Here is a 22941-nt window from a genome sequence, read left to right as displayed (position 1 = left end):
AATAGTGCTACCTGAAGGACATTTAGATTTATTTGTGATAGTCAGAATCTGGAAACAACCCCAATGCCCCTCAGTTGAGGAATGGATACAGATATTGTGGTACATTTACACAATGGAATACTACCCAGCAATTAAACACAAGGAAATCAAGAAATTTGCAGGCATATGGTGGGAACTAGGAAAGATCATCCTCAGTGAGCTATCCCAGTAGCAGAAAGATACACATGGTATATACTTACTTATAAGTGGATAATAGACATATAATATAAGATAACCATACTAAAATCTGTACACCTAAAGAAGCTAAGGAAGGAGGACCCTAGGAAAGATGATTAATCCTCATTTAGAAAGGCAAATTGGATTGACATTGGAAGAGGGAGGAAAAAGGGAACAGGACAGGAGCGTTCCACAGAGGGCCTCTGAAAGGTTCTACACAGCAGGGTATTAAAGAGATGCTGAGACTCATAGCCAAACTTTGGGCAGAGTGAAGGGGATTTTATGAAAGAAGGGGGAGATAGAAAGACCTGGAGGGAACTGGTGCTCCACAAGGAGAACAACAGAACCACAAAATCTGGGCCCAGAGGGCTTTTCTGAGACTTATACTCCAACCACAAACCATTCATGGAGATAATCTTAGAACCCTTGCACAGATATAGTCCATGGCATTTCAGTCTTCAAATGGGCCTCCTAGTAAGAGGAACAAGGGCTGTCTCTGACATAAACTCAGTACCTGACTCTATGACTACCTCCCCTGCTGGGTAGGGGGGCAGCCATACTAGGCCACAGAGGAAGAAAATGCTGGCAGTCCTGATGAGACCTAATAGGCTAGGGTCAGGTGGAAGGGGAGGCAGACCTCCCCTATCAGTGGACTAGGGAATGGGCAAGACAGGAGAAGAGGCAGGGAGGGTAGGATTGTGAGAGGACAAGGGGGAGAGCTACAGCTGGGATAAAAAGTGAAGAAATTGTAATAAATTAAAAAGTAATATTGAAAAGGGGGAAATATGGTTCCTATCATTCTGAGAAATAATCCATTGTATTTTATTTGACTTTCTTCTATAAATTCTTATGAATAACTATGGTAATAATTTTGAAAGGCACCCCTGACTCTGAAATAATTACAAACACATCATAGGTAAAACCACCTCAGAGTTCACTACCCACAATTCTTTTTCAACTATGGTTTTAATAAATGGTTGTTGCTGACGACAACAACAACAACAACAACAACAAAAACATGTTCTAGGTGTTCAATACATAATTCAATGGAGAAGAAAACAATTGAGAAATATATCATTTTATTGATATCTTATTATACAGAAAATACAGGGCATATAATGGCTAGAACAAGGGAGATTTTTCTTCTTATATACATCAATATAGAGACCACAACTGAAGACATAAAATAAACATCTTTTGTAAATAAAATATTTTCTGCAGGACAGGGACTTATGTGGTATCAGACACCTTTATATACACTATGGCTACTTCATAGAGTTTGGGAGTCCACAGGAATATGGTCCTAGAGACATGTGGCATGCGGGATGGATGTATTGGTTTATGGTTATAGTCTCACCCAAACAAGATCAAGGTTAGCCCGGAGTACATGAGGCTTTCAACTAAAAAGGAAACTAGGTTTTAAGACTGGAAGGAAAATAAGCATTGAAAAGCCTGTTCACTCTTTCCTGTATTGTCTTCTCCTTCTCTTCAGTCACCTCTCATGGGTCCATGGTGCCTTATGGCCTGAGTGTACTGGATATTAATTGTCTGTGATCCATTAATACCCCCTTCATATTCACAGGAGCTGTGTCTATGTTGCTCACTTTAGCTTTAAGTTTTAGAGCATGTGAAAGAACCACACAAGACATTTGTAACTCTTGTGCAGGCAGGAAAAGGACATGAATGAAAGAAGTGTCACCGAAATTGTCATTTTTATGGATGCCAAATTGGCCAGGAACTTTGTCTCACTCAATCTATATATATATATCAGTGTTTTTCCATCCATTGTGTCATGGAACCCTCCAGATCATGGCAATGAGGGTGATAACTGAAACAATAGCCAGGAGGTAGAACATCCAGGTTTACAGTTGCAGGACAAGGCCGCTGGCTACCCCGTCCTGACAGAACTTACTTATAAAGGCAAAACTTTCTTTCTGACTCATCAAAACCCCTGTTCCCAAAGTCCCATTGTTCTCAATGTTACCTGCTGTCTCCTATATCCAACTCAGCAAACATCATTTGGATTCTAAACTTGAACAGAGCCTGAAGCCACAAGCTCTGGACATCCAAAATGAGAGATGTGTCCCAAGCCTCCCACTGCTTCAAATGCAGAAGTTAGGTTTCTCTATTCACCGCTGCCTCCTCTGGCAAAGACACAGTCGGAATCCCACGCCATAGACACAGCGCTCTCCACATCTAGGGCACATATGTGTAGCAAAGGAGATGCACTTGGGCTGCCGTATGGCCCTGAGTCTATCTATTTGCTCAGCACATAGTTGGGCAAATCTTTCTGTGGAGACATAACCGAAGTCATCATAGCACTCAAGAGGGGCAGGGTACTTTTCCACATTCATCTTGCTCAAGTTGGCTGTGTGCTGCAAAAGGTTCCTCAGGATGGGCATGGAGAAGTCATTGCAATAGAAATTGACCTTGGCCAGCTGGGAGCTCTTGCTGAGGGCAGGTATGAGCACAGTGAGATGAGAGTCCTTCATCCTACAACATTTCAAGTCCAGGGACTGCAAAGTGTCTGCCACCTTCTCTAGGAGGACTCGGAGAGGCATAAGTTCCAAAGCCTTTAAGGGCACACCTTTCATGTCCAGATGTTTCAGCTCAAAGAGCTTTGAACACTCAGAGAAGTAGTTCAGGTCTACCTGTGAAATGTCACAGTAAGTCATGGACAGGGTCTCCAACGGGGTCATCAGGCATCTAGGGATATAGACCAGGAGGTTAGTTCTGGAAAATGATGTTGGAGAGTATAGGATGGGATTTACACAGAGGTAGAAGCAGCCCAGTGACCCGAGGTAGATTCAAGGGCATCATTTTAGATGCTTCCTGTTGGAATCTCCTCTATCAAAACAAACTGACATTTCTTCTCTTGGCCTTACTCTCAAGCACAAAACCATTTCAGCCCATAAGCCCTGAAAACACACATACGGAGTTCCAAACCATGAAAGTCCTGGCAGGCTCTAGGGACACTTCTTGTGTGCTCACTGCACTCTATATTCCATCAGTCTGCACAGTCACACTTGTAGTAATTTAACATCCTCACTATCCCCATTGTCCCAGGCACTCATCTCTACTTAAGCTCAAAACCTGTCACCCATGGGAAATTTGGGGAGGCTGATGCTGATCTCACAGACCTGAGTTCAGAGCTCGCCTCAACCACTGTGCTTGTGAGTCCACCAATTCCTCACTACACTCTCCCCTTCCTGTTCCCTTTCCATTGGATTGGGTGGGCACCATTCCAAGAATTACATCCCATCCTTACTGAAGCTGACCTTCAGTCTTCTGATTCTTGATAGCTTACTTGACACACTGATTCAATATACATAGAAACAACATATAACTTGTGTATTCTAGAGGCCTAAGTGTTTGTTCCCACTGATGTGCAGGCCTCATAAATGACTAATCCTTAAAACTAAATAGAAAGGTCAGCTCTGGTAGCTGACACAGCTCTCTATCCTTCCTTACCTGAGGAGCTGATTGATGCGGTCTCTGAGAAAGTAGACACTCTTTAAGGAGAGGTGCTGAAGACAGTTGAATCTGGAGAACTGAGAAATGAACTTGTGGATACACTTGTCTTCCCTGTCTGTTGTCCTGTTGCTAATCTTGAAGACATTCTTGGAGATGGGTGACAGTAAGAGTTTGTGAAGATTTCTCATCTGGCCCAGGCAAGGAGCAAAGTCTGCCAGCATAAACACATTCCAGTGTGTGTTCAGTTCGAATTCTCGGATATGCTCTGGATGAAAAACATTCAGGACCTCTTTAATAACGTGGATAGGCTGAGCCCAGATAGTCATTTGTGGACAGCAGAACTGGATGGAGTCCTTTCTCTGCTGGGCCCACTGCAAGAAGCATGTTTGTTCTTCATCTACACGTGGCCTGAGGCAAAGGTCAGCTACCACCTTCAGGCACCGCCTCAGTGCATATCTGGGAAGGACCTTCACTACTTGCTGCTCATCTGGGGTCTCTGCTGAGCAGTCACCATCCTCTTCACCAGTCCATATGCTCCAGAATTCATGGTGCTTCTTCCTCAGGTCAAGAACCTGAAGTTTTCCCCTCCTGTGGGTAAAACATGTCAAGTGTCAGCTACATGGCAAGACCCCACACTGACTCAGCATTTCCTCCACATCTCTAAACTCAGCTCTAACTCCTGCCAAGGTGGGTGTTTTTTCATCAGCCACTTCCCACCCTGCAGAAGCTTTCCCTTTGCTGCACAGATAGCCCTGGTAACTTTCCTTGATCTAAGTAACTCAGTTTCCCCTTAGTCCCATTACTACTGATTGGGGCAGGCCAGGGATTGCTCATTTTCCTGTGTGGCTACATCTGCTCCAAGCTCTGATATAGGCAACAGTCCTTAGCACAAGCAAAGAACAGCTTCCAAACGCCCTGTATCTCTATCCAATGATCAATCAGGAGCCTCTGATACTCTCAAGAAGAAGCCATTCTCCCTGACCCCACAATATCTTCCCTCTTATCCATAGGCTCCATTCCACAGAACTTGCTTATTGCTTACCTGGGGTGAAACTTTCTTTGCAGCCATGTATCTACTCCTGATAGAACTGCCTTGAAGGTTTCCAAGTAAGGGGTCTTCATCAGTGCCCCCACAGGGAGACAGGGGAAAGGCCAGGCTGCCACCATTGCCTTCACAGTTGTAGTGTGTCTGCCAGTCAAGGCCTCCTTGAACAGTGCTGGCAAGAGCTCCATGGGCAGTTTGTCCAGAGCTGACATGTCCAAGGTCTCATCTCTCAGCAGAGCCTGCCTTGCCAGCTTCAGGAGTGTGGGTGGTGTCTGAGCACTCATCCTGGAAGGTCTTCAGTCAGAAGGATCCTGGGGAGGCATTTAGGGGAGAATACATTGTCACAATCCAGTTTAGAAAAGCCCCTCACTATTAGAAAAAACACTCAAAGTCAGAGTTACTGCTTTGATGATGGTGGAGACATCAGCTTAAGCCATTGTCCTCATAGGAGGTCTCAAAGTGAATCTCCCTCACTGAGAAGCACAGCCAAGATTACACATTCCCCAGTGTTCCATCCAACCCTTACCAATGCCCCACTCAATCACATCCCCATTGGGCAGGGGTCCCCTGTAGTCTGAAAGCTGAATACCATCTTTGTGTGCAAACCAGACATAGATCATGTCTCAAGACCTGGGACAACAGAACATGGGAGGTTGACACACCCATCCTACCCATAATTTTTCTAAAACATGGAAACCGCCTGTGAAAAAACTGAGAAGATCCTGGAAATGGGGTTGATACTGCATCCTGTATTAATTAAAGTTGTGTCAAGAATATGAATTTAAATCTAAACCTTGTCTTTAGCAGGTTCATATGAGGAGACAGGAATGAAAAATACTGTCACAGAAAGCCATCAAAGAGAACTTTTCAACATCGCGTGGTAAGGATGCAGAAGTTTAACACTCTTCAGTGGATGGTTCCTGACTGGGGGCAGGTAGGGAAGAACTTGTGATTCTTCAAGAGGCTGGCCACCTGAACTTTGAGCATGTTCCAGTAAGTGTATTGGCCACACAAAGTGATTTTTTTTTTTGATTGGTGGAATTTGGGGAGGTTGACCTGTGTGAACTGGGAAGTGAGTGTGCTCAGGGTTCAATGACGTGAAATTGCCCAATAATCAATAAAAATATTGCAAATTTTAAAAGTAGTTTTAAATCATATACATCCAGAAAAAAGGCTTTAGAAACTTAAGTAAGTAAATAAATAAACAAATGAATAAATAAATGACTTCCCCATCTTGGGCCTAATCTCTCTGTTTCAGGAGCCCTGGTCCTTTGGATCAAAGTGATTTACCTCTTCTGAGCACTGATAAGCACAGGGTCTCTGGATCCCAGCAGAGCCAGGCTGTCAGAACAGTCTTCAAGTCACTGAGGGAATGACTCCTCTGTCTCCCATTAAGCCTTTATATACCACCCTGCCAGCCCCTCCCTATTTCAGCCCCACCTACCAACCACAAGCTGCCATCTGCTTGCATATTTGAGTCCACACACTTAATCCCACCTTGGGTTTTCCCATTCTCTAGATTGTATCAAGCATCCAGTGTCAATGCAAACACAACCAAGAATAGGATAAAAATCATGAGAACACATACTAATTCCTGAACCTTGAATTTTGATTTGCTTGCTTATTCATTTACTCTTCTATTTGCTCTTGTTGTCCTTGTTTTTGAATTGTGTTCTGACAACATTGTTCTGTAAGTAAGGTTAATTTAGAATTCCAATTCACAGGGATCCTCCTGCCTCAGCCTTCCTGCTGGGAGGATTACTATATGAGCCAACTACCCTGGCTGTGTTTATACATTTGTGACCACCATGGTTCAGAGTGGGAGTCAGCAGGGTGCAGGAAGTGTTAACCTGTTCCTAAAATATACACTTACTTGTCTACTCTGCAATCAAGAGCTTAGCTTCATGCTTTGCCAATCTTTTTGTTTGGTAGCTACTCAGAGACTTACATCAATTAATAATGTTATTACCTCAGATATAGCCACACAGTGACCATTCCAACACCACACTCAGATTACATCATTTTGACCAGATAAACATAATCGATTATGTCCCAAGTGTATGGCATTGTATCTAGGAGGCGAGGCAAAGCACTTTAAGCTAATTGGCTAGGATTAGGGTAGGGAATGTCATAAGTGCTTTCCAGCTGTGTGGAAATAAGGAATATAGCAAAATGTTGTGATCTTTAACACAAGCAGAACATGCATTTGTCATCTATTGTTTGATTCTAAACAGCAAGTAGGAACTATTGAATTGTATTCTGGTGTCAAGCATGGAGGGATTGAGAATTTGGTCTTAATTTCACCTTACAATCAAAATGGAGACTTGAAGATAAAATGGCTTCTGATATGCTGAGAGACCAAAAGATTAAAAATTAACAGCTATTATTAATATTTAAGGCCTGAACTAAGTGGGTGGAGAGGTCTAGTAATACCTGCCATACTGCATTCTTTTCCCACTCACTAGAGATACAATTGCTAGGAAAGTGGACCATCCCCCCTAGGGAGGGACACCAGATCATTAATGGTTTGGGGACCTTCATATAGCTAATCAATTCAAAATACAGCATTTTGACCAATAGATGCTTGCCAGACAAGAATCACCCCTGCCTTGGGCATTCTGGGAGGAACCAGAATCTTTAAATCACCCAACTATCCTGAGCCCGGACTCTTGGCTCTCACCACTATGGTGGTGGGGGGTGTGAGCCCAAGCTGCAGCTTGTAATGATTTGCAATTTAAAAGATCCTCATATGGTATCAATGGACTCGGCTCCTGGTGGTGGTCTTACGGGATATCAAGATTCGGGCAAAACGGTGAGAAAGGTGACAGCAAGAGTTAACTGAGGAGCCACAATCATGCTAAGGACTAAAGTAGGTCTCTGCAGAGGGGCTTTAGAGTGTAAGCAGGTCATAACAATATTTGGCAGGGTGTTCTGTGCCAGGAATTCAGGTAGCACAATCCTTGCTTGGCATTCACAAAACCATAGGTGATATCTAGACTTGAACTACACAGGTTGGAACATGCCTATCCTCTGAGAATGTGAGAGTTTAAGTGTACAGGGCTCAAAAGTTCAATGTCTTCATTGACTATAATTGGAAATTTGGGGGTGCACTGCACTTTCTCACAACATTTCACAAAGTGTATCAGGGAGGTAAATGCCACCAGTGGTTCTGAGGAAGTTGGGTGTTATTTCAGAAAGGGAGGATCACCAGACATGGAGAGATGCTCCATGGTTAGGAGAGCACTCTGCCATTATAGAATGCCCAATTCATTGCCCAGCATGTATGGTGGTGCCTTGAAATATACTATAACTTGAGTGCAAAGGAATCTGCTGACTTTTCCTGGACTTAATGGGCACAATTATGTTCATGTGGACATGCACACAAGCACACACACAAACACACACACATACAAACACAAATGGAGAGAGAATTATGAGCCTGGAAAGAGAGAGAGACTTTGACACACTCTGTACTAATTGGAACATCTCTGTCAAATCCTCCCCTCAGGGATCAGGGAACCCTGTGGAAGAGGAGGAAGAAAGACTGTGAGAACCAGATGGAATGGAGGACACCAAGGAAACCAGGCCTTCTTAAACCAAGAAGAAGAATGCACATATGAACCAAGAGAGAATGAGGCAGCATGCACAGGACATGCAAGGGTCTGTACCACATGGGGTGTCAGTGTGGAGAGGAGTGGACAGCAGCTTCCATACCTAACCTAGAAGCAAGGGATAACCTATTGCAAATGGGAATTGAGTTCCTTCAAATGGAGTCTCCCCAAGAATACAAACCCCACTCTGACCAGCAGGCCCAGTGACAAACTATTGATGCCAACACAAAGTGAACTCAGTGGCATCTTTGGAGTTTCTTGGTCTCATAATGGTTTATCGGGACCTTCCTTTACTTTTTATATTACATTCCTTGTATATTATGTCTACCAATTTTGTGGTTTTCTGTTATTGTTGTTTATTGTTATTTATTTATTTATTGTTTTTGTATAAGGAGAAGAATTGGGAAGAAGAGTGAGTGGAGAGGAGAAATGGGAGAATGGTATGGTGCCCCACCCCCTGAGAGATAAACAACAAAGAGGAGGGAGGTGGAAAGAAACTGATGCAGAGAAAGCCAGTTTTATGTTTTCACGGGATTTGTTTATGTGCGAAAGTGTCCTCTATCTGCATCTATGTGACTCATACTTTTTTTAAGACACGGCTTCTCTGTGTAGCCTTGACTGCCCTGGATCAGACTGGCTTTAAACTCACAGGGATCTGCATGTCTCTGTCTCCCTGAGGGCTAGGATTACAAAAGAGTATCACTGTGCCCACCTCCTCAAGATCTATTCTAGAATTTTTTTCCTTTGTTGGTTTGTTTATTTTCTCCTATTCCAATTTGTTTGTTTTTGTTTTATTTTCTTATAATTCTTTTTCTGTTTCTATGTTTTTTGTTGGACTTTCAAAACATGGTTTCTCTCTGTAACTCTGGCTTTCCTGGAACTCACTTTGTAGCACATGCTGGACTCAACTCAGAGATCTCCTGACTCTGCCTCCTGAGTGCTGGGATTAAAGGTGTGTATCACCACACCTGGCTCCCTCCCTCTCTCTCCACTTTTTAAGATTTAATTATTGTGTATGTGAGTGCATCTCTGCATGTACATCTGCAGGATAGAAGAGGACAGCAGATCACATTATACATACGTTGGCTGGAAATTGAACCCAGGACTACCGGATAAACAAACAGTGCTCTTAACCAGTGAGCCATCTCTCCTTTGACCTGGATCCTTATTATTATTCTTCAAATACCTGTTTTTCTACTTAGGGAAGAAAAGAGAGTGTAAATTGGGATGGAAGGAAAGGTGGGGAGGATCACAGAGGACCTGGTTGACAAGACGCCATAATCAGAATGTATTGTATGAAAAAAAATCTATTTTCAATAAATGAAGAGCACTGAAAATACCTGAGGCAATGACTGAGCAGTCAAAAGCACTGGCTTTCTTAACAATGAGCCATTTCCATTTCCCAGCATCCACATGGCAGCTCTCAAATATCTGCAAATCAATTTTTTGAAGAAAACTTCTGACCTCCAGAAGACACAAAACTAATCTGTTTTGTTCCAAGTATATCTAGGAGGGTAGACAAAGCACTTTTAGCTAACTGGCTGGGATTTAGTATAGCTCTTGAGGGTTTTTCAGCTTTCAGAGAGTAAGAAACATACCAGGCTGTTGTGATCTTTAACACAAGCAGAACATGCATTTGTCATCTATTGTTTGATTCTAAACAGCAAGTAGGAACTGCTGAATTGTATTCTGGTGTCAGGCATGGAGGGCCTGAGAACTTGGTCTTAATTTCACCTTACAATCAAAATGGAGATTTAAAGACAACATGGCTTCTGATATGCTAAAGGTGACAGCAAGTGTTAACAGAGGAGACACAGTCATGCTATCAACGAGGGTAGGTTTCTAGAGAGGGGCTATAGAGTTCAAGCAGGTCATAACAATATTTGACAGAGCTTTCTGTAGCTGGAACTCAGGTAGTGCAATCCTTGCTTGGCATTCACAAAACCATAGGTGACATCGAGACACGTTCTATACTTGTGGGAACATGCCTGTATTCCCAGAATGTGAGAGTTTGAGTAGAAAAGGGTTCAGAAGTTCAGTGTCACCTTCAGCTACAATACGAAGTTTGAAACAGCCTGGATTGGACTACACTTTCTCACAACATTTCACAGGTGTATCAGGGAGGGAAATGCCACAGGACATTTTCAGGAAGTTGGGTTGGATTTCAGAAAGGGAGGATCACTGGACAGGGAGAGAAGTTCAGGGGTTAGGGGAACACCCTGGTATTGCAGAATGCCCAAGATCAGTGTCCAGCACATATGGTGGTAAGTTGAAATTTCAACAACAACTTGAATGCTGACCTTTCCTGGATTTAATGAGCACAATTACATTCATGTGAACAGGCACACAAACACACACACACACACACATACAACACAAATGGAGAGAGAAAGATGAAGATAGAAAGAGGAAATCTTGACATACTCTGTAATAATTGGACATCTGTGTCAAATCCTCTCCTCAGGGATCAGGGAACCCTGTGGAAGAGGAGGAAGAAAGACTGTGAGAACCAGATGGAATGGAAGACACCAAGGAAACCAGGCCTTCTTAAACCCAGAAGAAGAATGCACATATGAATCCAGAGAGACTGAGGCAGCATGCACAGGGCCTGCATGGGTCTATACCACATGAGGTGTCAATGTGGAGAGGAGTGGACAGAAGCTCCCATCCTTAACCCAGAAGCTAGAGATAAGCTATGGCAAATGGGAATTGAGTTCCCTCAAATGGAGTCTCCCTGAGGATACAAACCCCACTCTGATCAACAGGCCCAGTGACCAAATGTCGATGCCTACACAAAATGAACGCAGTGGCATCGTTGGAGGTTGTTGGTCTCATAATGTTTTCTCAGAATTTTTCTTTACTTTTTATATTATTGGACCTTTGCTTGTTAGTTTGTCTACCAAGTCTGTGGGTGTTTTTTGTTGTTGTTGTTGTTTTATTTTTTATTTCTTTATTTAGTTTTTGTTTTTGAGTAAGGAGTGGAAAGGGGAAGAAGAGTGAGAAGAAAGAAGAAATAGTAGCATGGCGGGTGGCCTCCTTAAAAAGAAATATCAGAGATGAAGGAAGGGGAAAAAAATGAAGCAGAGAAAGCCAATTTTGTGTTATTTCGGGATTCATGGTGTGTATGTGTGTGTGTGTGTAAGTGTCCTGCACCTACATGTATATGACTCATGCTTTTTTGTTTTCTTTGTTTTTCAAGACAGGGCTGCTTTTGTATACCCTTTTCTGTCCTGGCCTCAGGCTGACCTCAAACTCACAGAGAACTGCCTGGCTCTGCACCCCTGAGTGCTGGGATTACAGAAGAGTACCAACTCCTCGTGCTTTATCCTTGGATTATGTGTTTGTTGGTTTCTTCTTCGTATTCTCCTATTCTGATTTGTTTTTGTTTTATTTTCTTATACTTCTATTCCTGTTAGTGTGTTTGTGTGTTGGTGTTTCAAGGCATGGTTTCTCTGTGTAACTCTAGCTGTCCTGGAACTCACTTTGTAGACCATGCTCCACTCAACTTACAGAGATCTCCTGAATCTGCCTCCTGGGTGCTGGGATTAAAGGTGTGTACCACCAAACCTGGTCTCTCTCTCTCTCTCCCTTTTTGAAGATTTAATTATTTTATGTATGTGAGTGCTCCTCTGCATGTACATCTGCATGAGAGAAGAGGACATCAGATCACATTATACATGTGGTTGCTGGGAATTGAACCCAGGACCTCTGGAAGAACAAACAGTGCTCTTAACCACTGAGCCATCTCTCCAACCCCCTGGATCCTTTGTCTTCTTAGGGAAAAGAAGAGAGTGTTGATTGGAATGAAAGAGAATGTAGGGAGAGTCACAGAAGAGCTAGTGGACAAAAAGCCATAACCAGAATGTAGTGTACAAAAAATATATATATCTATTTTCAATAAAGGAAGAGCAGTGAAAAAGGCCTGGAGCAATGACTAAGTGGTCCAGAGCACTGACAGCTCTTACAGAGGAGCCAGGTCCATTTCCCAGCATCCACATGGCAGCTCTCAAATGACTGCAACCCCATTTTCTGAAGCTAAGTTCTCACCTCCAGAAGATACATATAATTCTCCATGGTGCACAGACAATAACTGTTTGTTTTGTCTTTTTTTTTTTCCTCTATTTTTTTGTGTTTTGTTTGAGACAGGGTTTCTTCTGTAGACCAAGCTATGCTCAGTCTCACAGAAATCTGTCTACCTTTGCCTCTCCCAGTGCTGGGATTAAAGGCACGCACCATCATACCAACTTAAAGCTGTTAAAAAGAAATAGTTTAAACATTACATAAATATGTTTTTGAATTTTTGATATAACTAATTACCTTGTATTTTATGTGCATTGGTGTTTTGCCAGTATGTAAGTCTCTGTGGAAGTGTTGGATCACCTGGAACTGGATCACACACAGTTCTGGGCTGTCTTCTTGTGCTGGGAAGTGAACCTGGGGTCTCTGGAAGAGCAGCTAGTGCCCTTAAGTGCTGAGCCATTACTCCAGCCTCTACTATGTAAACCTTAAGAAGAAATTAGGAAGGACTAGCGTGGCACATTGTCTAGACATGATGCCACCAAGAATGGGAGCTTGACAGGGAGAAGCTTCATACTACAAAAGGAGGCAGGAGGCTGGAGAGATGACTCAGTGGTTAAGAGCACTGAATGCTCTTGAAGAGGACCTGAGTTCAATTCACTGCACTCAAAGGACAGCTCACAACTGTCTGTAACTCCTGTTCCAGACTCCAACAACTTCACACAGACATACATGCAGTCAAAACAGCAATCTCACAAAATAAACATAAATAACTTCTATGAAAAAAAAAAAAAACGAAAATCATGTTCTGCCTTGGCATGATTAACACAGTAAGAGTGGCCATCTTTCCAAAAGCAAACTAGAGATTCAATGCAATTCCCATCAAATTACCAACACAATTCTTTACAAACCTTGAAAGAAAAATTCTCAAATTCACATAGAATAGAAGAAAAGCAGAATAAAAAAAAAAGTTCCTCTACAATAAAAGAGTGTCTGGAGGTGTCTCTATCCATGATCCTGACCTATACTGTAGGACATCAGTAATAAAAACTGCATGGTGCTGACAGAGAAAGATTGGAGGATCAATGGAATGGAATAAAAGGCTCAGAGACAAACCCACATACTTATGGAAACCTGATTTTTGACAAAGATGCAAAATCCATGCAAAGGAAAAAGACAGCGTCTTCAACACATGGTGCTGGCTTACCTGGATGTCTGCAGGCAGAAAAATAAAAATAGATCCATATATATCACCATGCACAAAACTAAAGTTGAAGTGGATCAAAGACTTCAACCTAAAACCAGACACACTAAATCAGTTACAAGAAAAGTGGGGAAGAGCCTAGAACTCATTGGCACAGGAGACAACTCCCTGAACAGAACACAAACAGCACAGGCTCTAAGACCAACAATCAATAAATGGGACCTCATGATATTGAAAAGCTGCTGTAAAGCAAAGGATACTGTCATCATAACAAAATGACAGCCTACAGATTGGGAAAAGATTTTCACCAACCTTAAATCTGACAGAGGGCTAGTATCCAGAATATATAAAGAACTCAAGAAGTTAAACAGCAAACAATCAAGTAATCCAATTATGAAATGGGGTACAGAGCTAAACAGAGAATTCTCAATAGAGGAATACTGAATGGCAGAGAAACACTTAAAGAAATGCTCGACATCCTTAGTCTTCAGGGAAATGCAAATCAAAACGACCCTGAGAGTTCACCTTACACCCATCAGAATAGTTAAGATGAAAAACTCAAGTGAGAACACATGCGGGAGACTTGTACAACCATTTTGGAAATCAACCTGGTGCTTTCTCAGACAACTGGGAATAGTGCTACCTGAAGGACATTTAGATTTATTTGTGATAGTCAGAATCTGGAAACAACCCCAATGCCCCTCAGTTGAGGAATGGATACAGATATTGTGGTACATTTACACAATGGAATACTACCCAGCAATTAAACACAAGGAAATCAAGAAATTTGCAGGCATATGGTGGGAACTAGGAAAGATCATCCTCAGTGAGCTATCCCAGTAGCAGAAAGATACACATGGTATATACTTACTTATAAGTGGATAATAGACATATAATATAAGATAACCATACTAAAATCTGTACACCTAAAGAAGCTAAGGAAGGAGGACCCTAGGAAAGATGATTAATCCTCATTTAGAAAGGCAAATTGGATTGACATTGGAAGAGGGAGGAAAAAGGGAACAGGACAGGAGCGTTCCACAGAGGGCCTCTGAAAGGTTCTACACAGCAGGGTATTAAAGAGATGCTGAGACTCATAGCCAAACTTTGGGCAGAGTGAAGGGGATTTTATGAAAGAAGGGGGAGATAGAAAGACCTGGAGGGAACTGGTGCTCCACAAGGAGAACAACAGAACCACAAAATCTGGGCCCAGAGGGCTTTTCTGAGACTTATACTCCAACCACAAACCATTCATGGAGATAATCTTAGAACCCTTGCACAGATATAGTCCATGGCATTTCAGTCTTCAAATGGGCCTCCTAGTAAGAGGAACAAGGGCTGTCTCTGACATAAACTCAGTACCTGACTCTATGACTACCTCCCCTGCTGGGTAGGGGGGCAGCCATACTAGGCCACAGAGGAAGAAAATGCTGGCAGTCCTGATGAGACCTAATAGGCTAGGGTCAGGTGGAAGGGGAGGCAGACCTCCCCTATCAGTGGACTAGGGAATGGGCAAGACAGGAGAAGAGGCAGGGAGGGTAGGATTGTGAGAGGACAAGGGGGAGAGCTACAGCTGGGATAAAAAGTGAAGAAATTGTAATAAATTAAAAAGTAATATTGAAAAGGGGGAAATATGGTTCCTATCATTCTGAGAAATAATCCATTGTATTTTATTTGACTTTCTTCTATAAATTCTTATGAATAACTATGGTAATAATTTTGAAAGGCACCCCTGACTCTGAAATAATTACAAACACATCATAGGTAAAACCACCTCAGAGTTCACTACCCACAATTCTTTTTCAACTATGGTTTTAATAAATGGTTGTTGCTGACGACAACAACAACAACAACAACAACAAAAACATGTTCTAGGTGTTCAATACATAATTCAATGGAGAAGAAAACAATTGAGAAATATATCATTTTATTGATATCTTATTATACAGAAAATACAGGGCATATAATGGCTAGAACAAGGGAGATTTTTCTTCTTATATACATCAATATAGAGACCACAACTGAAGACATAAAATAAACATCTTTTGTAAATAAAATATTTTCTGCAGGACAGGGACTTATGTGGTATCAGACACCTTTATATACACTATGGCTACTTCATAGAGTTTGGGAGTCCACAGGAATATGGTCCTAGAGACATGTGGCATGCGGGATGGATGTATTGGTTTATGGTTATAGTCTCACCCAAACAAGATCAAGGTTAGCCCGGAGTACATGAGGCTTTCAACTAAAAAGGAAACTAGGTTTTAAGACTGGAAGGAAAATAAGCATTGAAAAGCCTGTTCACTCTTTCCTGTATTGTCTTCTCCTTCTCTTCAGTCACCTCTCATGGGTCCATGGTGCCTTATGGCCTGAGTGTACTGGATATTAATTGTCTGTGATCCATTAATACCCCCTTCATATTCACAGGAGCTGTGTCTATGTTGCTCACTTTAGCTTTAAGTTTTAGAGCATGTGAAAGAACCACACAAGACATTTGTAACTCTTGTGCAGGCAGGAAAAGGACATGAATGAAAGAAGTGTCACCGAAATTGTCATTTTTATGGATGCCAAATTGGCCAGGAACTTTGTCTCACTCAATCTATATATATATATCAGTGTTTTTCCATCCATTGTGTCATGGAACCCTCCAGATCATGGCAATGAGGGTGATAACTGAAACAATAGCCAGGAGGTAGAACATCCAGGTTTACAGTTGCAGGACAAGGCCGCTGGCTACCCCGTCCTGACAGAACTTACTTATAAAGGCAAAACTTTCTTTCTGACTCATCAAAACCCCTGTTCCCAAAGTCCCATTGTTCTCAATGTTACCTGCTGTCTCCTATATCCAACTCAGCAAACATCATTTGGATTCTAAACTTGAACAGAGCCTGAAGCCACAAGCTCTGGACATCCAAAATGAGAGATGTGTCCCAAGCCTCCCACTGCTTCAAATGCAGAAGTTAGGTTTCTCTATTCACCGCTGCCTCCTCTGGCAAAGACACAGTCGGAATCCCACGCCATAGACACAGCGCTCTCCACATCTAGGGCACATATGTGTAGCAAAGGAGATGCACTTGGGCTGCCGTATGGCCCTGAGTCTATCTATTTGCTCAGCACATAGTTGGGCAAATCTTTCTGTGGAGACATAACCGAAGTCATCATAGCACTCAAGAGGGGCAGGGTACTTTTCCACATTCATCTTGCTCAAGTTGGCTGTGTGCTGCAAAAGGTTCCTCAGGATGGGCATGGAGAAGTCATTGCAATAGAAATTGACCTTGGCCAGCTGGGAGCTCTTGCTGAGGGCAGGTATGAGCACAGTGAGATGAGAGTCCTTCATCCTACAACATTTCAAGTCCAGGGACTGCAAAGTGTCTGCCACCTTCTCTAGGAGGACTCGGAGAGGCATAAGTTCCAAAGCCTTTAAGGGCACACCTTTCATGTCCAGATGTTTCAGCTCAAAGAGCTTTGAACACTCAGAGAAGTAGTTCAGGTCTACCTGTGAAATGTCACAGTAAGTCATGGACAGGGTCTCCAACGGGGTCATCAGGCATCTAGGGATATGGACCAGGAGGTTAGTTCTGGAAAATGATGTTGGAGAGTATAGGATGGGATTTACACAGAGGTAGAAGCAGCCCAGTGACCCGAGGTAGATTCAAGGGCATCATTTTAGATGCTTCCTGTTGGAATCTCCTCTATCAAAACAAACTGACATTTCTTCTCTTGGCCTTACTCTCAAGCACAAAACCATTTCAGCCCATAAGCCCTGAAAACACACATACGGAGTTCCAAACCATGAAAGTCCTGGCAGGCTCTAGGGACACTTCTTGTGTGCTCACTGCACTCTATATTCCATCAGTCTGCACAGTCACACTTGTAGTAATTTAACATCCTCACTATCCCCATTGTCCCAGGCACTCATCTCTACTTAAGCTCAAAACCTGTCACCCATGGGAAATTTGGGGAGGCTGATGCTGATCTCACAGACCTGAGTTCAGAGCTCGCCTCAACCACTGTGCTTGTGAGTCCACCAATTCCTCACTACACTCTCCCCTTCCTGTTCCCTTTCCATTGGATTGGGTGGGCACCATTCCAAGAATTACATCCCATCCTTACTGAAGCTGACCTTCAGTCTTCTGATTCTTGATAGCTTACTTGACACACTGATTCAATATACATAGAAACAACATATAACTTGTGTATTCTAGAGGCCTAAGTGTTTGTTCCCACTGATGTGCAGGCCTCATAAATGACTAATCCTTAAAACTAAATAGAAAGGTCAGCTCTGGTAGCTGACACAGCTCTCTATCCTTCCTTACCTGAGGAGCTGATTGATGCGGTCTCTGAGAAAGTAGACACTCTTTAAGGAGAGGTGCTGAAGACAGTTGAATCTGGAGAACTGAGAAATGAACTTGTGGATACACTTGTCTTCCCTGTCTGTTGTCCTGTTGCTAATCTTGAAGACATTCTTGGAGATGGGTGCCAGTAAGAGTTTGTGAAGATTTCTCATCTGGCCCAGGCAAGGAGCAAAGTCTGCCAGCATAAACACATTCCAGTGTGTGTTCAGTTCGAATTCTCGGATATGCTCTGGATGAAAAACATTCAGGACCTCTTTAATAACGTGGATAGGCTGAGCCCAGATAGTCATTTGTGGACAGCAGAACTGGATGGAGTCCTTTCTCTGCTGGGCCCACTGCAAGAAGCATGTTTGTTCTTCATCTACACGTGGCCTGAGGCAAAGGTCAGCTACCACCTTCAGGCACCGCCTCAGTGCATATCTGGGAAGGACCTTCACTACTTGCTGCTCATCTGGGGTCTCTGCTGAGCAGTCACCATCCTCTTCACCAGTCCATATGCTCCAGAATTCATGGTGCTTCTTCCTCAGGTCAAGAACCTGAAGTTTTCCCCTCCTGTGGGTAAAACATGTCAAGTGTCAGCTACATGGCAAGACCCCACACTGACTCAGCATTTCCTCCACATCTCTAAACTCAGCTCTAACTCCTGCCAAGGTGGGTGTTTTTTCATCAGCCACTTCCCACCCTGCAGAAGCTTTCCCTTTGCTGCACAGATAGCCCTGGTAACTTTCCTTGATCTAAGTAACTCAGTTTCCCCTTAGTCCCATTACTACTGATTGGGGCAGGCCAGGGATTGCTCATTTTCCTGTGTGGCTACATCTGCTCCAAGCTCTGATATAGGCAACAGTCCTTAGCACAAGCAAAGAACAGCTTCCAAACGCCCTGTATCTCTATCCAATGATCAATCAGGAGCCTCTGATACTCTCAAGAAGAAGCCATTCTCCCTGACCCCACAATATCTTCCCTCTTATCCATAGGCTCCATTCCACAGAACTTGCTTATTGCTTACCTGGGGTGAAACTTTCTTTGCAGCCATGTATCTACTCCTGATAGAACTGCCTTGAAGGTTTCCAAGTAAGGGGTCTTCATCAGTGCCCCCACAGGGAGACAGGGGAAAGGCCAGGCTGCCACCATTGCCTTCACAGTTGTAGTGTGTCTGCCAGTCAAGGCCTCCTTGAACAGTGCTGGCAAGAGCTCCATGGGCAGTTTGTCCAGAGCTGACATGTCCAAGGTCTCATCTCTCAGCAGAGCCTGCCTTGCCAGCTTCAGGAGTGTGGGTGGTGTCTGAGCACTCATCCTGGAAGGTCTTCAGTCAGAAGGATCCTGGGGAGGCATTTAGGGGAGAATACATTGTCACAATCCAGTTTAGAAAAGCCCCTCACTATTAGAAAAAACACTCAAAGTCAGAGTTACTGCTTTGATGATGGTGGAGACATCAGCTTAAGCCATTGTCCTCATAGGAGGTCTCAAAGTGAATCTCCCTCACTGAGAAGCACAGCCAAGATTACACATTCCCCAGTGTTCCATCCAACCCTTACCAATGCCCCACTCAATCACATCCCCATTGGGCAGGGGTCCCCTGTAGTCTGAAAGCTGAATACCATCTTTGTGTGCAAACCAGACATAGATCATGTCTCAAGACCTGGGACAACAGAACATGGGAGGTTGACACACCCATCCTACCCATAATTTTTCTAAAACATGGAAACCGCCTGTGAAAAAACTGAGAAGATCCTGGAAATGGGGTTGATACTGCATCCTGTATTAATTAAAGTTGTGTCAAGAATATGAATTTAAATCTAAACCTTGTCTTTAGCAGGTTCATATGAGGAGACAGGAATGAAAAATACTGTCACAGAAAGCCATCAAAGAGAACTTTTCAACATCGCGTGGTAAGGATGCAGAAGTTTAACACTCTTCAGTGGATGGTTCCTGACTGGGGGCAGGTAGGGAAGAACTTGTGATTCTTCAAGAGGCTGGCCACCTGAACTTTGAGCATGTTCCAGTAAGTGTATTGGCCACACAAAGTGATTTTTTTTTTTGATTGGTGGAATTTGGGGAGGTTGACCTGTGTGAACTGGGAAGTGAGTGTGCTCAGGGTTCAATGACGTGAAATTGCCCAATAATCAATAAAAATATTGCAAATTTTAAAAGTAGTTTTAAATCATATACATCCAGAAAAAAGGCTTTAGAAACTTAAGTAAGTAAATAAATAAACAAATGAATAAATAAATGACTTCCCCATCTTGGGCCTAATCTCTCTGTTTCAGGAGCCCTGGTCCTTTGGATCAAAGTGATTTACCTCTTCTGAGCACTGATAAGCACAGGGTCTCTGGATCCCAGCAGAGCCAGGCTGTCAGAACAGTCTTCAAGTCACTGAGGGAATGACTCCTCTGTCTCCCATTAAGCCTTTATATACCACCCTGCCAGCCCCTCCCTATTTCAGCCCCACCTACCAACCACAAGCTGCCATCTGCTTGCATATTTGAGTCCACACACTTAATCCCACCTTGGGTTTTCCCATTCTCTAGATTGTATCAAGCATCCAGTGTCAATGCAAACACAACCAAGAATAGGATAAAAATCATGAGAACACATACTAATTCCTGAACCTTGAATTTTGATTTGCTTGCTTATTCATTTACTCTTCTATTTGCTCTTGTTGTCCTTGTTTTTGAATTGTGTTCTGACAACATTGTTCTGTAAGTAAGGTTAATTTAGAATTCCAATTCACAGGGATCCTCCTGCCTCAGCCTTCCTGCTGGGAGGATTACTATATGAGCCAACTACCCTGGCTGTGTTTATACATTTGTGACCACCATGGTTCAGAGTGGGAGTCAGCAGGGTGCAGGAAGTGTTAACCTGTTCCTAAAATATACACTTACTTGTCTACTCTGCAATCAAGAGCTGAGCTTCATGCTTTGCCAATCTTTTTGTTTGGTAGCTACTCAGAGACTTACATCAATTAATAATGTTATTACCTCAGATATAGCCACACAGTGACCATTCCAACACCACACTCAGATTACATCATTTTGACCAGATAAACATAATCGATTATGTCCCAAGTGTATGGCATTGTATCTAGGAGGCGAGGCAAAGCACTTTAAGCTAATTGGCTAGGATTAGGGTAGGGAATGTCATAAGTGCTTTCCAGCTGTGTGGAAATAAGGAATATAGCAAAATGTTGTGATCTTTAACACAAGCAGAACATGCATTTGTCATCTATTGTTTGATTCTAAACAGCAAGTAGGAACTATTGAATTGTATTCTGGTGTCAAGCATGGAGGGATTGAGAATTTGGTCTTAATTTCACCTTACAATCAAAATGGAGACTTGAAGATAAAATGGCTTCTGATATGCTGAGAGACCAAAAGATTAAAAATTAACAGCTATTATTAATATTTAAGGCCTGAACTAAGTGGGTGGAGAGGTCTAGTAATACCTGCCATACTGCATTCTTTTCCCACTCACTAGAGATACAATTGCTAGGAAAGTGGACCATCCCCCCTAGGGAGGGACACCAGATCATTAATGGTTTGGGGACCTTCATATAGCTAATCAATTCAAAATACAGCATTTTGACCAATAGATGCTTGCCAGACAAGAATCACCCCTGCCTTGGGCATTCTGGGAGGAACCAGAATCTTTAAATCACCCAACTATCCTGAGCCCGGACTCTTGGCTCTCACCACTATGGTGGTGGGGGGTGTGAGCCCAAGCTGCAGCTTGTAATGATTTGCAATTTAAAAGATCCTCATATGGTATCAATGGACTCGGCTCCTGGTGGTGGTCTTACGGGATATCAAGATTCGGGCAAAACGGTGAGAAAGGTGACAGCAAGAGTTAACTGAGGAGCCACAATCATGCTAAGGACTAAAGTAGGTCTCTGCAGAGGGGCTTTAGAGTGTAAGCAGGTCATAACAATATTTGGCAGGGTGTTCTGTGCCAGGAATTCAGGTAGCACAATCCTTGCTTGGCATTCACAAAACCATAGGTGATATCTAGACTTGAACTACACAGGTTGGAACATGCCTATCCTCTGAGAATGTGAGAGTTTAAGTGTACAGGGCTCAAAAGTTCAATGTCTTCATTGACTATAATTGGAAATTTGGGGGTGCACTGCACTTTCTCACAACATTTCACAAAGTGTATCAGGGAGGTAAATGCCACCAGTGGTTCTGAGGAAGTTGGGTGTTATTTCAGAAAGGGAGGATCACCAGACATGGAGAGATGCTCCATGGTTAGGAGAGCACTCTGCCATTATAGAATGCCCAATTCATTGCCCAGCATGTATGGTGGTGCCTTGAAATATACTATAACTTGAGTGCAAAGGAATCTGCTGACTTTTCCTGGACTTAATGGGCACAATTATGTTCATGTGGACATGCACACAAGCACACACACAAACACACACACATACAAACACAAATGGAGAGAGAATTATGAGCCTGGAAAGAGAGAGAGACTTTGACACACTCTGTACTAATTGGAACATCTCTGTCAAATCCTCCCCTCAGGGATCAGGGAACCCTGTGGAAGAGGAGGAAGAAAGACTGTGAGAACCAGATGGAATGGAGGACACCAAGGAAACCAGGCCTTCTTAAACCAAGAAGAAGAATGCACATATGAACCAAGAGAGAATGAGGCAGCATGCACAGGACATGCAAGGGTCTGTACCACATGGGGTGTCAGTGTGGAGAGGAGTGGACAGCAGCTTCCATACCTAACCTAGAAGCAAGGGATAACCTATTGCAAATGGGAATTGAGTTCCTTCAAATGGAGTCTCCCCAAGAATACAAACCCCACTCTGACCAGCAGGCCCAGTGACAAACTATTGATGCCAACACAAAGTGAACTCAGTGGCATCTTTGGAGTTTCTTGGTCTCATAATGGTTTATCGGGACCTTCCTTTACTTTTTATATTACATTCCTTGTATATTATGTCTACCAATTTTGTGGTTTTCTGTTATTGTTGTTTATTGTTATTTATTTATTTATTGTTTTTGTATAAGGAGA

The 22941-nt window shown here is 42.9% G+C and overlaps 2 protein-coding genes across 2 annotated transcripts; both read right to left on the bottom strand.

Moving 5' to 3' along the window:
* Positions 1 to 2345: 2345 nt before the first annotated feature.
* LOC132652885 (PRAME family member 8-like) lies at positions 2346 to 5019 on the bottom strand. Its single transcript, XM_060378822.1, has 3 exons — positions 4733 to 5019; positions 3688 to 4278; positions 2346 to 2922 (listed from the first exon to the last, which is right to left on the bottom strand). Exons 1-3 carry the CDS (start codon positions 5017 to 5019, stop codon positions 2346 to 2348), a joined length of 1455 nt encoding a protein of 484 aa, XP_060234805.1.
* Positions 5020 to 16544: 11525 nt separating this feature from the next.
* LOC132652884 (PRAME family member 8-like) lies at positions 16545 to 19218 on the bottom strand. The gene is made up of 3 exons (XM_060378821.1): positions 18932 to 19218; positions 17887 to 18477; positions 16545 to 17121 (listed from the first exon to the last, which is right to left on the bottom strand). The coding sequence occupies exons 1-3, from the start codon at positions 19216 to 19218 to the stop codon at positions 16545 to 16547; spliced, it is 1455 nt and encodes a 484-aa protein (XP_060234804.1).
* Between the last annotated feature and the right edge of the window lie 3723 nt (positions 19219 to 22941).

This window comes from Meriones unguiculatus, chromosome 3 (assembly GCF_030254825.1).
Source record: "Meriones unguiculatus strain TT.TT164.6M chromosome 3, Bangor_MerUng_6.1, whole genome shotgun sequence".
NCBI lineage: Eukaryota > Metazoa > Chordata > Mammalia > Rodentia > Muridae > Meriones > Meriones unguiculatus.
This window is presented reverse-complemented; position numbering and strand designations above follow the sequence as displayed.